General features: G+C 36.4%; 1 protein-coding gene across 4 annotated transcripts in view; it reads left to right on the top strand.

Annotated features, from left to right (window-relative positions):
• Window positions 1–3,016: 3,016 nt before the first annotated feature.
• The window catches only part of RBM11 (RNA binding motif protein 11), a 26,872-nt gene continuing 15,484 nt past the window's right edge, over window positions 3,017–14,404 (top strand). For 2 of the 4 annotated variants that reach the window (XR_003792399.1, XM_029214954.1), the window contains exons 1-4: window positions 3,017–3,164; window positions 6,589–6,751; window positions 8,076–8,148; window positions 12,160–12,256. Coding sequence is in view for 3 of the 4 variants with exons in the window: in XM_029214954.1 (XP_029070787.1) it covers window positions 3,069–3,164; window positions 6,589–6,751; window positions 8,076–8,148; window positions 12,160–12,256 (429 nt within the window). In the remaining variant the exon portion in view is untranslated. Of the gene's footprint in view, window positions 3,165–6,578; window positions 6,752–8,075; window positions 8,149–12,159; window positions 12,257–14,404 lie in introns of all 4 variants that reach the window. The other 2 variants (XM_029214953.1, XM_029214952.1) reach the window with 1 other exon arrangement.

The raw sequence follows: 14,404 nt of genomic DNA, 5'->3' as shown, positions 1-14,404 counted from the left end.
TATACATACTGTGAATTAAAATTAATGATGTAGAGAAATCAGTATTTATTGGTGTAGAAAGCCTTCATTACATGGTTTTGGGGTTATAAAAGGCAAGCTAAAAAACAGTATGTACAGTAAGGTTTATTTTCCTAAAATATGCTTCATGTATATATGTATAGATCAAAGTTAGGAGGATTTTCCTCCAAAATGTTTATATCTGCATGGTAGACTCGATGATTTTCACTCTCTTAGTTATCTCTTTAAATATTATGAGCACGTCTTTACAATAAACATCTTATGTAAGTAAAGCAACACAAAGTTATATTTACTTGGGACAAATATGGTTACGAAAATCAGAATAAAGACAAAAAGACAGTAAGAAGAAAAAAATGAAGACAAAATTGAGGTCAATTTTTAAAAGGCATCCACTACACTCCCTTAACATTAATTTCCCAAGTTTCTCCATTCATTCATTCATGTGTTCACTCATTTATGCAACTTTTATTAAGTATCTATTAATTTCCAGGCTTAACTTAGTTGCTGGACATACAATGTAGAGACATTCATTTAGTCAAACTGTATTATTTCAACAACTATTTATGATACATCTACAGAGGTATCAGGGATTGTTCTAGGTACCAAAATATATTTATCCTACAGTACTTCACAGTGAGGAGGGCTGGGAAAAGGTATATCTAGGAAACTATGGAACCACACAGGTGGAACAGCCAGCTAATCTACAGTGCAGAATGGGAAGCCTTGCAGGAAATGCTGTCTACAAAAGAGACAAAAGAGCTGAACTACAAAAGACAATAAGTCACCTGGGCAAAAAAGGGGAGAAAGGAACTCTAGAGCTTTATATATATCTATATCTATATCTATATCATCTATATCTATGTATACACACACACATACATTTTCATTTTTGATGTCTTCATGCAGTTAGGGGTATAAGACATCTTGATATGAGTGAAGAAAGGCTAATTCTTTATTCATTCATTTAACCCATTAAACCTTATACGTGACTAATGGCCCAGGAAATTCTGAGAATAAAGTGGATTCTTTTTTACCTACCACTAGCATTCACTCAATTTCAATTAGGAAATACAGTAAGCTTACATTAGAAAAACTCTCTCTCTCTCTCTCTCCATATATATATATATATATATATATATATATATAGAGAGAGAGAGAGAGAGAGAGAGAGAGAGGTCAAATTCTAAGCAAACAGCTAACTGCATTGAGCTGACCTTCAGAGCTTAAAACATTAAATAATTACTCTAGAAGTACATGGGCCATAAACTTATGTACTGCCAAAAGAAAAGAGGATGTGATAAGAACACCAAAATCATACACACTGTAGACAAAGAATGATGCAAATTTCAATCCAGCAAGAAAATATGATCATGACTTATATGCACTACATATTTTACAATGAAACCTGAAGTTACAGCTCCCAGATAAGCAGTGTCTGAGGGGAAGTTAAAGAGAAAATATCTTGGTCTGGATAAAATTTATGGGGTAAATGAATTTTAAAAATAAATAGGTCTACACATAATACAGACCTGCAAGTATCCACTCATTTGATCAACATATATTTGTTACATGCCTACAACGTGCAAGTTTTCTCAACCCCCTCCTACCCTACTACAACAATACTGATGATAGAAGAAAGAAAGAAGAAATGAAGACAGGACTTATAGATTCATAATATATCAACCAAAGGTAACTAGTGAAAGTTACTGACACATGATTTTATATTTATATGTTCAAGAAGTCTGTTTCTCCCATTACACTGTACGGTTTAGGAGGGCAGATCTTTATACTCACCTTTGTTTCCCAAGGATTAAAAACAGTGCCTGGCACGTAATAAGCACTCAGAAAATATCTATTAAATGAGGTAATTATATTAGTCCAATCTGTTCCTTAAGAAACAGAACTTGAATTTCAAAAAGTGAAATCACTTGCTTAAAGTCATAAAATTAAGTATTGTCAGAGTTCAGTTAGAAATCAGAATTCTAAAGATGTGTCCCTTTTCATTAGAAAAGATGATTTCTTTGGTCCAGTAACCATGTAAAAGAATATCTTTTCAATTAAAAATGAATGATCACCACACCTAAGTAAAGGCCAAATAGTGATTACTTGCATGATATTTACAGGATGATTTCAGGGTCCTATGTAGACATATCATGTCAGAAAGGAAGCCAAGTTAACAGTTGACAGTTAATTTATCAAAGCACTGAGATTCTGAGTAAGTTTTCTTCCTCCTTTCTTTTAATTATCTTTATTGTTTTTAGGATTTTTTTTTCAATCTTCAAGTAAGAATTAATTCTTCACCCTGGTCCCACAGCTTACAAAGTACAGCCCTGATACAAAATACAAACATTGGATCCTACCACAATCACCCAGCAGCCATCCTCAAGAATTCTGGCTTCAGTAACAAAACTTGCTATATTCTTTCCAGTATTCCTTGGTATAGTCTGTTTTCTCAAGTTCAAATGCCTTCTGCAGTCCACTTAAAACCTGTGTCCATTTTCAAAGACTTCACTAGGGAGCGCTTCCTAGGTAAATAAACTAATTCTAGTACTCTACTGTATCCACATCCATGCATGCATGCATGCACTCACTCTTTCAAAAAGTATTTTATGAAGAATACAAATTTCAAATCCCAATGATTTATTCATTTACTCTTTGGAAGCAAAGAAATTAGTCTTCCCCCTTAGCCTGGGAGCTTCTGTAATGAAGTTAGTATGTTTTAAATCACCTCTATAGTCGTTTTATTTAAAATGTTTGTTGAATAAATCCAAAATCAATTCATAATGTCGTGCCCTGTTAAATGAAGGAACCTCCATAAGCAAGAGGTCAACTCCCCTTGCACACTAACCTTACTTATTCTCACTCACTCTCCCAAGGTCCCAGCCGGATCCGGGGCGTGGCGAAGGCGCGCTGGGCGGTTACCACGGGGTGCTGGGGGCGTGGCGCCGCAGCCTCGCTCCGCCCCTTGAGCGCTCTGGTAGCCAGCTCCGCGGGAGAGGAGAGGGGTCGTGGTCTCGAGGCCTCCTCCGTTCTTGGGCCGAGGCGAAGGCATGTTCCCTGCTCAGGAGGAAGCCGACAGAACGGTGTTTGTGGGAAATTTAGAGGCCCGAGTGCGGGAAGAGATTCTTTACGAGCTGTTCCTTCAGGTACTGTCGGCGGGGAAGGGGTGGCTGAGGGGCAGGGCGCGTCGAGCCGGAAACGCAGCCAGAGGGGCGGGCCGCACCTGAACCATCCGGAGCCCGGCCCTCTTCCCGCCCCATCCTGTGCCTTGGTTTTAATTTAGTTCCGCTTTGGCGCACCTGTCACCAGGTGAGCAACTGGGTAGTGAAGTGACAGAGTGCGCCCCTTCCCCATCCCTTCCGCATCCCATCCCCACTGCAGAGTCCTGGGGTGAGCAGTGACTGGGCTCCCTTCAAACCCCAGCCCTGAGTAAGGGCTTTTCAGAGGCGCTGCCTGGGCCTTGGGTGTGTTCAGGCAAAACACAAAACAGCCCTGTCGCTGTCTTGCTTCAGGTAATAAGCACCTCACGCCTTACATCCCGCGAAATGAGAGGAATACATTTTAACATGTTTCCATATACATTACTTATGCCCTTTTACACGGCAAGTATTTTTACTCCAGAATGATAAATGAGATTTGAAATGATTTGGGCAGCCAAGTCGTGACTGTGACCAATTGATTCCCTGGCCAGTTCCCTTTATTTCATACTAAGAGGATCTTATGAAAACTTTTCCAGACCTGGTACCTCCAGGATTAAAACTCCTGTCTCCTGTAAACACTCACCTACTGTATACACATAGGTCTCACTTGCTAAAGAGATGTCTTCACTCAGCCATTCATTTAACCATTTAATGATCCACAATTATGTGACAAACAGTAAGTAAGGTGCTGGACATACAAATTAAAGAGACAGTCCTTGGTCTTCCTAAAAGGAGAAATTTCAAATTAATTACCATGATTTAAGATAATCTGCAAAAAAGAGGGACACATAGTACAGAAAAGTTGTTTAGAGTGTGAATTCTGATATCAACAATGTGACTTTGGCCAACTAAATGAATAGCTCAGTGCCCAGTTTCCTCAAATGTCAATGAGAGTAATAGTATCCACAATATGATGTGGTGTGAAGATTGAATAAACTAATCCAGATAAAACAAAACTGAACCTGGCCCTTACTAAGTGTTTGCTGCTGCTGCCACTACTAATATCACTACTATTACTATCGATAATACTACTGATACTAACATCAAGAGAAGTCAAGAGTGACTTCCTCCTGTCAGAATAAGGGCAAGTTCAAAGGGAGCAATAGCAAAACTAAATATCAAAGGCTAAGTATGAGTACCAGAGGTGAAAGGCGTTCTTTATGTAGTTTCTGAAAGGCTCTACCTTCATCTCTGAACTGAAGCACCCCTCTGTTAATTACAGATACACACAATTTGATAGAATTTCCTCCAGGAGCTCAGTTTCCTTTCCTGGACATAAAACATTTTTATTATTTGAAAAATATTGTTGATTTTAAGGCTTTTATTCTTCTAACTTGCCGTCTTTTTTAAACTCGTCCTTTTTAATCTACTCTAATACTTGTCTTTTCCTATGGTTATGTTTTTCCCCCCGTATTACTTGAAACTTATCATTTTAACTTAAAAAAGGGGGGGGGGAGGAAGGGAGGAAGGGAGGGAAGGAGGGGGAGAGAGAGAGAAAGAAAACTTACAGTTCTTTTTCTCCAGGAGCTTCTTTCATGTTGAGCCAACAAAAAAGGAGCAGAGGGGACTGATGAGGGCAATGGGATAGGCATGAAGGCCCCCATGCACATATATTATTTCTAGTCAGTAGGGACTGGATCTATATCAGTTGTCTGTGGATCTACAAGATAGATAGGTAGATCTCATTGCTTATAATTTCTCCCTAAACAAAATATTCATCTCTTTTAACAGTTCAGACAACCAAGCATACGTTTGTATTTTTGCCTAAGCCCTTCTCTATTCTAGAAGAATTTGCTAAAGTGAGGTATCTTTTAGGAAGGCTTCAACCCAGCAGAAGTTAGCAGATCTTGACAACTGGCCACACTGTTTATGTGTTTCATTCTGTTTTAAAGAGACTAAAAAGTTTTGATGTGATTGTTGCTACTGGCAAGCCTTCTTGTTGGACTTTAAAAATGCATGGGCAAAGTTTTGAATTTGTGAAACTCAAAGCATGTAAGCACATTCTGTCCATTTGCGATTTTATATATTTAATATCAGCAGTGGAAAAGTACTGATTAAAATTGATTTATTTTATTACTATATATAGTTATCCTTTTTACTGGTTTCTTTCAAATTTCTGCTTATCCTTGGAAGAGTGGACATCAGTTTCAATATCTTTGTACTTTTAACCAAGAAATACTGAAGTAGAGATTTCAAGGGGAAAGATAATGAATTCAGTTTCAAATATGTTGAGTTTGAAACACAATCACATGGAGGTCTCTAGGAGACTGTCTCCATGAATGAGGCATGAGTGGGAAAAATAGATTTGTTGATGCAGTGGCTCTTGAAGACAGAAGGGAGGATGAGCTACTCTCTGGGAAAGTAGAGAATAAAAAAAGAAAGATTGAATCTTAAAATACAGCATCATTTTGAAGACGATAATTAACATTTTTCTTTAGACTAGAAACAATTTCTTAATATGCTTATCCAACTCAACAGAGATCAGTAATCAATCATTAAAGTACAATGGAAAACTATGAGCCATTCACCATTAACTCTTAGCTATTGTGAGTCTTGGTGAGCACTTCCTCAAATCACTATCATGGTGGAGAGGTAACATTCTTTTGGTTGTAATTAACACATTTTACAATAGTTGGCTCTGCTTTTTTACTCTGTATTGCTAATTATAGATTTTATTATCAATAAAATCTGAATATTTTCAATTTATTTTATTTTATTCTATTTTAATGATACACCATGGAGTAATATTCTCCTGTTTTTGGATTTAGAGCCTTCCTCATTTTTCATTCTTATAAATAATGCACCTACCTAAAAGTGTTAAACATATTAAAACATTTTTCCCTTTGGGAATATTTACCAAATGGGATTACCAGATCAAAATACAGTTTCTATATAGATCAAAAATTTAGTTTCTCCTGTGAAAATGTTTAATCTTGTCAGAAAAAATTAGGCTTTGATGTAATGTTACCAGTTTCTTTATGATAAGTCAAAGAATATTGGGTTTGTCATTTCAATTATTTTTGAGTTATACACTGTTAATATGTGTGGAGACAATGTAGTATTTTAACCTTAGATTTAAATGCACTCTAAATTGTTTTGTTAGGCCTAACATAAGGGTAACATATCTTTCCTTTTAAGATTTGGAACTATTACCTAAAATTTCCTGATCTTAACACCATGAATGTTTTTTGATGAGCCAGAAAAATGCCAAGAAAGTGTAAGTATGATATTTATTGTTAGGAAAATACATTATTAACAGAGCTGTTATTGCTAACAGATCTTTTTTAGTCTAAAGTTGAGTATACTTGATTTTCTCAGTGTAAAAAAAATCTTTAGATTTATCAGAAAATAATTTTTAAGTTTCTTACAGGCTGGGCCATTAACCAAAGTGACTATCTGCAAAGACAGAGAAGGAAAGCCGAAGTCTTTTGGGTTTGTCTGCTTTAAACACCCAGAATCAGTGTCTTATGCCATAGCTTTGCTGAATGGAATTCGTCTATATGGAAGACCAATTAATGTGCAGTATCGATTTGGTAGGTTTTGTCACTGATGAATCTTCCAAGTGTGTTTTGTTGGTGGTGCTGTTCCCAGAGGTGTAAACATTTTTGTTTTCTATATTATAGCCTAAGACCAAAACAGTGCCCCTGTAGTCTCTTAAAATTTCTCAGAACCCATTCATAATGTTATGCAATTAGTTAATATTACCAATTAGGTTGCCAACTCTATAGCATCTTTTGTGTATTAAAATTTTAAATGTTCTATTTTAATGTCAGCCAGCAAATAGCTATGATAGTTGCTATTGGCTGTTAAGAATTAAACAAAGCTAAATGAACTGGGGACACACAACTCTAGTTTCTATATAGCAATGCTATTTGCTGATCTTCTTGTCAATGGTGTCAAATATCTACTATTTGGAAGATAAGGTGGGTGCCTAGTTCTTCTCCTGGAGTTATCATGCTATACATATCACCCTGGATCTGAGTCCCCGTAAAAGCAGCTGGCCAAGGGCTGACCCTTAATGGAAGAAAGCTTCTTGACATGAACGGCCTCAAATGCCTTCTCCTGCTACATGTCAAGAACTGATCATCTTTGATTAGATGCCCAGAGAACATTGTACTATTGCTCTAGCCCTTTCATAGTTTGAGGGACTGATAGAAGCAATGCTCATGCTTTTGCTGCAATGTTTGCAATGCTTATGTTGCCTACCTCCCCTAATGATTCAGGTTTATTGATGAATCTCTTGTTTGTTTGGTTTTGATTCTTCTTGCTGTACTAAAAAAAATAAATAAGAATAAGGAAACAATGCCTTTTTGCAAAGGAAAAGCATAACTTTGCATTTCGTTTTGTTTTATTTTGTCTTTGCAAAGATAATTAATTGGTTGCATCATGCTCTCACGTACTGTCCCGTTAACCCATACTGACTGGTAAAACGGGCTAGGCCATATCGTGTTCTGACACATCCCCAGCCAGCTGCTCATTATCCTGTCAGGTTGCATTCACTTTTGTCAGTACAGTTTAGAGAACTCATGCCTTCAAAACAGGAGGCAAATAACACTGATTATTTGCCATTTTTAGTTTCCAGGTGTGTATTTGCCATTTTTAGTTTCCAGGTGTGTAGAACCAAATAGCGTCACCTGTCTTATATGGCCCCATGTCAACATAATTCTTTTCTACACCCATTGCTTTGGACAAAGCTTGGTTATAATTCAGTCATTTATAGTGATGTAAACAACCTATGAATATTGGGAGATCAAAGATATATTCATGTATCTTATGTGGAATTTTTTTAAATGGTTTAATGTGAGAACTCCAGAAACTTGTACCATGAAGTAATCTGTTATTCTGTTTCTTTTAAAGGGAGCTCTCGCTCTTGTGATCCAGCTAACCAAAGTTTTGAGAGCTGTGTTAAGATAAATTCACACAGCTACAGGTAATTAAAAATATTTTTTTCATAAAGGTAAAGCAAATAAATATGGTCTCACGCCAGGAAGGGTTTTTATATATTCTGGACTACCGTAAAACCTTACTGTTTAGACATAGGATAATATTAAGGAATTCATTTTTCCTGAAAACATGAAAAGCGACAGAAAATATTTTCATTTAAAGTTCAGTCAACATTTTCTGCAGTAGGTGGGAGAGATCTATATTTGTGGCATTCTTTATAGGTTACTGTGTACTTTTCATAACTGTTAAATCACTTAAGCATCCAAAGTCTCATTGCGATGGATCACAGAGACACTATTATCCATATTTTATACTTGAATAAATATAGAGATGCAAAAGTTAACTAATTGCCAAGGGCACAAAGATGAAAAAGTGATAGTTGCTAGGCTTAAAATTAAGCCTTCTGACATTAAGCCACTCTACCGTTTATGTTACTATTTTTAAAAACTTCTCTATGGTAATTTTCAAAATATTCTCAAGCTTTGTGTAGGCTGATTTCTCGATGCAATGGTAACCTGCAAGGACACTCTCAGTGCAGCTATCCCAGAGGTCGTGGAACACAAAGTCTCCCAAACCAAATAAGATGCTCAAATAACAGCATTTAGTAAAACAATTTAAAAGATACAGTCAAAAGCAAAAGGAAAGATACTGGATAGTGAAAAGCCAAAGGGAAGACAGTGGATAGTTAGCATAAATGAGCGACTAGCTGAGTTCTGGCTACACTAATATTCATATGCCCTGTTTCTCTCTCTGCTGCATCAACCTTTCCCACTGATAGTGTGGTCATGAACCCTAGAGTTGAGGTTTGAGTAACGAATTCCATCCAGATAGAAAGTTCCCGGAGCTAGTTTCACTCACTTGCTCTCTCAAAAAGACATAGGGGCAAATACACCTGGCTACAGAAGGAGCTAGATGCTCACAGGTTCTCTCTGAGTTTCTTAGGCAGAACAAAAACAAGAGCAGCAAAACTGTTAGCCCATAGGTGCCATGATAAGTACTAGGTATTTCCTTCCCTTTCTTTCTATGAGTAACAATCTTATTTGTACCATCATATTTTCTATCGGATCTATCTGTGGCATCTCTTAAAACATACTAACTTATTTATTATGCATATTTAATATATATTATGAATTCTGCCTGTGTCTCCCAAGCCACTTGCTTATTCTGTTTCTAACACGGTTTCATTGCTATCTCATAAACTCGTATTAGCTGAGTTCTGGCTACACTGATATTCGTAGACCCTGTTTCTCTCTCTGCTGCATCAGCTGCATCAGTGTAGCTTACTTAAAGGCTACCCTAAGCATTTCTTATGAGTTTCATCCATCCCTGTTTTTTTCTTGTTTTCTGTAGCAGAACTGAGTATTCTCCAGTAGGCTAACAACGGCTGAACCTCCCATGCCTGCTAATTATATCAGCCCTCCTAGGCATGGAAGAATGGCCTCTTAGAACTGACAATTTCCCAGTCTTATCTTTAGGAGAAGTACTGCACTCCAAGTATAACACGGTGTTCCCCATGTCTTCATTCTCCCCAACATTTCTGTATCAGTGAAATAAAGACAAAATAGGTACTGAAACCAGACTGCCTGATTTTGAATCCTGCCTCTGCCACTTTATTAACCTTGGACAGATTATCACCCTGTAGCCCATCTCTAAAAGGAGGATAGTACCTCAGAAGGTTATTGTGAGAATCAAATTTTATAATAAATTCAAGGTATTTAAAATACTGAGCACATAGCAAGCATCCAGTAAATACTTTCAGCGAATGTTAGCAAAAAGGGGTAAGTGATTCACTTCCTTCATATGAGAGGAACTATGGACTCATGAATTGAGCCGTTTATGTAATATAAAAGCTTCCCCTCTTCTTCTAGTGGGAAAAGATACCTCTTTTTTCTCAGGAGTTTGGAAAAAACAAGCTATTGCTAGGTTTGGGGCAGAAGAAGAAGGACTAGATAAACAGCTAGAAGATGGCAGTAACTCGCATTCTCTACTTATGATTGATGTACTTTTAATCATCACAAATTCTAGGGTAGAAGATCAGAAATATGTGTATATCCCATAATACTCCACTTCACTGGTTGTACCTTATTCTTCTAGTATGTGCTACATTATAAAGGAAGAATGGGAAAAGGTTATCATGTTCTAGAAGTGCTGTGCAGAGAAAAATGGTGCACTTGTTATACCCTATAGTCTTTCTTGGAAATGGGTTTTTGTGCTTGTTATTGCCTCTTAGGCAATAAATAGTTCTGTTTTTAATAAATAGTTCCTGTATTAGTGTGCTAACATAAAAAGTACTGCAAACAGAGTGCTTAAACACAGAAATGAATTGTCTCACAGTTCTGAAGCCTCAAGGTCCAAGATCAAGGTGTCTGCTAGATTTCCTTATGAGGGCTGTGAGAAAGAGTCTGTTCTGGGCCTCTCTCATAGCTTGTCCCGGTTTGTTGGCAATCTTTGATATTCCTTGGCTTGTACAAGCATCACCCGGCTCTCCGCCTTCATCTTCATATGGTATTCTCCCTGTGTGCATCCGTCTCCAAATTTCCCCTTTTGATTATAATAAGGGTACCTGTTTAGCCCATCCTACTCCAGTATGACCTCCTCTTAGCTAATTACATCTGCAACAACGCTATTTCCAAATAAGGTCACATTCTGAAGTATTGGGGGTTAGGACTTCAACATATAAATTTTGAGTTGACATGGTTCAACTCACAGCTCTTCCCAATTTACATGTGATTCCTCTGTGGAGACAACTATGCATGCCCTGAGATTCACATAGGAAAGATAATGGTTTTAGAAAGTCGGCAGCTGTTTTCATAACGGTGCTAATCTCACCACCTCTGTTACTGAGTTGTATCTTCCCCACTCTATAACTTCATTGCACTTTTTATCTTGTTTCTTTTCCATCACTTATCCCACACACATGTTCCAATCTCCTTGAACTCTACCTCCAAATCATGCTGTTATATTTTTCCCCTTCCTCTCACTGAAAAATTATCTTTCGCATCCTTACCTCCTATTCACTTCTTAACCCCATTGTTATGGGGAAGTTGGTCTTTTAAAGGTTATCAGGAACCTTCTGATCAACAATTGAATAGCTTTGGTGCTTACCCAGTTTACTGTTCTGTAACACCCGACACTAAGTATTTCCTTAATGAAATGCATCTTCCACTGGCTTCTGTGATACTACTCTCACCACTTACCAATGCCTATCAATCTGACTGCTTCCTCTTGTTCTCCTGCCTTTGCCTTTGCCTCCACCTGCCTGTATTAATTTCACCCTTCCCCACAGTAAACTTCCTGTCCTAAGATAAGTAGTATTAGCATTAAAATTGTGGAATACTATGGAGCAAGTAGGCTAACGACTAGCTATAGAGTCTAGTCACTATGCATACCACTGGAATTTATTAGACATCTCCATAGAAGCAAATATTACATGTATAAATAAAACTTTAGGACACTACTGCTTTTAAATTAGGGATTGGTATTGTTTTAAGTAGTGTGTGGAAGAAATCAGCAGATATTATGTGTTCATGTTAACATCAGCAGACCATTTAGGAAGGAACATAATTTTTGTAGTTATACAGTGAACATTCCTTCAAAAATAAATTGAGAACATTTCTACCTTTCTTTCGCTTTTTTTTTTTTTTTGTAGAAGATTGAATGTACCCTTGGTGATTATTAAGGACTTGCTTTGCTTTCTTCATATCTAAGTGTTCTTTGTCTTTATACAACTATAACATTGATTAACATTTTCCTGTCAGAAAGCCAAATGTGACTGTAAATATTGAGCTTTCAATATGTAGTAATTAGTAAGACTTGTGGTACTGCTGTGTCACTACATTATCAGTGTAATAATGATCGTGTGTTTAAAGTTATCTTAATTGAGTTCTTTTAGAGAAGCTCTTTTTTTTTAATTATGAAGACCTATCTTATTATAAGAGTAAAGGACATTTATGCATAGGAATTGTAACTTTGTGTTACTCCTTTTACGTCCCCCAAGAAATGAAGAAGTCGTGGGCAGAACTTCCTTTCCCATGCAGTTCTCTCCAATTAATAATGCAGCTTTACCTCAGGAATATCTTTTCTTTCCGAAGATGGTAAGTTTGGTATGCCTTTCGTTCAATATATAGCATGATACAAACTATAAAGAACATGAAAACTACTTGGAACTTAAGCTGCTCAAATCTAAACCTAGAATGAAGGCAGCAGCTGCCCTGAGTTCTATGCCCTAATGGCAGTCTGCTCTAACGCAATCATCTGAAATCCTACACATAGTACGTAAGCAAACAGCCAGTGTGTCAACAGAAAAGGAGCAGGTGCTAGTGATGATTCACTGTGGTACAAGTAAAATTTGACTATAGAGTTCTCATTCAAATTGATACAGCCACTGTATAAAACAGTGTGGAGATTCCTTAAAAAACTAAAAAATAGAGCTAAAATAAATAAACTAAAAATAGAATATGACCCAGAAATCCCACTGCTGGGCATATACCCATAACCCATGTACTCCAGTGTTCATTGCAACACTATTTACAATAACCAGGACATAGAAACAATCTAAATGTGCATCGACAGATGAATGGATAAAGAAGATGTGGCACGTATATACAATGGAATATTACACAGCCATAAAAGGAAAAGGAATTGGGTCATTTGTAGATATGTGGATGGACCTAGAGTCTGTCATACAGAGTGAAGTAAGTCAGAAAGGGAAAAACAAATGTCGTATATTAACGCATATATGTGGAATCTAGAAAAATGGTACAGATGAACCTATTTGCAGGGCAGGAATAGAAATGCAAACGCAGAGAATGGACACATGGACACACAGGGGGAAGGCGAGGGTGGGATCAATTGGGAGATTAGGTTTGACATAAATACAGTACCATGTGTAAAATAGATAGCTAGTGGGAACCTGCTGTATAGCACAGGGAGCTCAGCTTGGTGCTCTGTGATGACCTAGATGGGTGGGATGGAGGGGAAGGAAGGCCCAAGAGGTAGGGGGTGTATGTATACATATAGCTGATTCACTTCACTGTACAGCAGATACTAACACAGCATTGTAAAGCAATTATACTCCAATAAAAAAGTGGAAAAAAATGACTATTTTAGAAGATATGTTTTTAGAATCGAATAATTTCATTTAGTGAAACATTTTGGTAAAATGTAATCATCAGTTACAAATATATTGCTTTTGGACATGGATATTTTTAAAAATAAATTTCTTCTTTTAACTAAAGGCAAAGATTCTCAACTGGTAGAGTAAACTACATTATTTCCGAAGACTCTCAAAAATATGGTTCTGGCCTAGAAATCATAATGATGGTCTATATTGTTAAAGGGGAACTTATGAAATTTTTTTCTTCTAGCTCCTCATTTTATACATAATAAAATTGAGGTTCAGAGGTATTAATCAACAAGCCCAAGATTATACAACTTGTTAATAAAAGATGTGGGACTATAACACAGGTAGGTATTCTGATTCACAGGATGTGATTTCTTGCAAACATCCCACATACCTGTGAGCTTCAGATTTTTCAAATAGCCATTTTCACTTTGCAAACATAAGGAAAATTGATAATTTAACCTTTAGAAAAATCTTTTCTTAGTTATAGTGAGATATTAATAAACTGCCAGTTCTTGTCTAAAACTGTCAATATCTTCTTTCTGGCATTTTTTTAATCTTTGATGAGATGAGAAATACACATACACACACACTGAGATGAGAAATACACATACACACACACACACACACACACACACACAAGATCGTGTTATCTCTATTAATCTTTAATCTACTTTGAGTTAAAAACTATTTTAAAAACAAGGAAGTGTCTATCTTAACAATTGAAAACTGCTGTACAATATGGTGGCCATCAGCCATCCATAAGGAGCTGAGTTTTAAATATTTTTTAATTTTAATTAATTTAAATTTAAAAACAGAGACTTGATTCAGTTATTGTAAAACTTTTAAGTATGTTTGAAAGAACTTGGGTAGTATATCTACTTTTTCAACTAAATTTTATGTAATCTAAATTCAGATGAAGTATTTTCAATGAAAATTTACCATCCAAATTAAATATGCTATAAAAGGCACCAAATTTCAAAGACTTAGTATAAAAAAAGTAAAATATCTCATTAACAATTTTTATATTGGTTACTTGTTGAAATGATAATATTTTGGATATTTGGGGATAAATAAATTACATTATTTAATTGCACCTGTTTCTTTTTTTTTTTTTTTT

Source organism: Monodon monoceros, unplaced genomic scaffold, assembly GCF_005190385.1.
Source record: "Monodon monoceros isolate NGI ecotype Baffin Bay Population unplaced genomic scaffold, NGI_Narwhal_1 Super_Scaffold_11, whole genome shotgun sequence".
Taxonomy (NCBI): Eukaryota; Metazoa; Chordata; class Mammalia; order Artiodactyla; family Monodontidae; genus Monodon; species Monodon monoceros.
The sequence above is the reverse complement of the archived record's forward strand: the minus strand, read 5'-3'. Positions and strand labels throughout refer to the sequence as shown.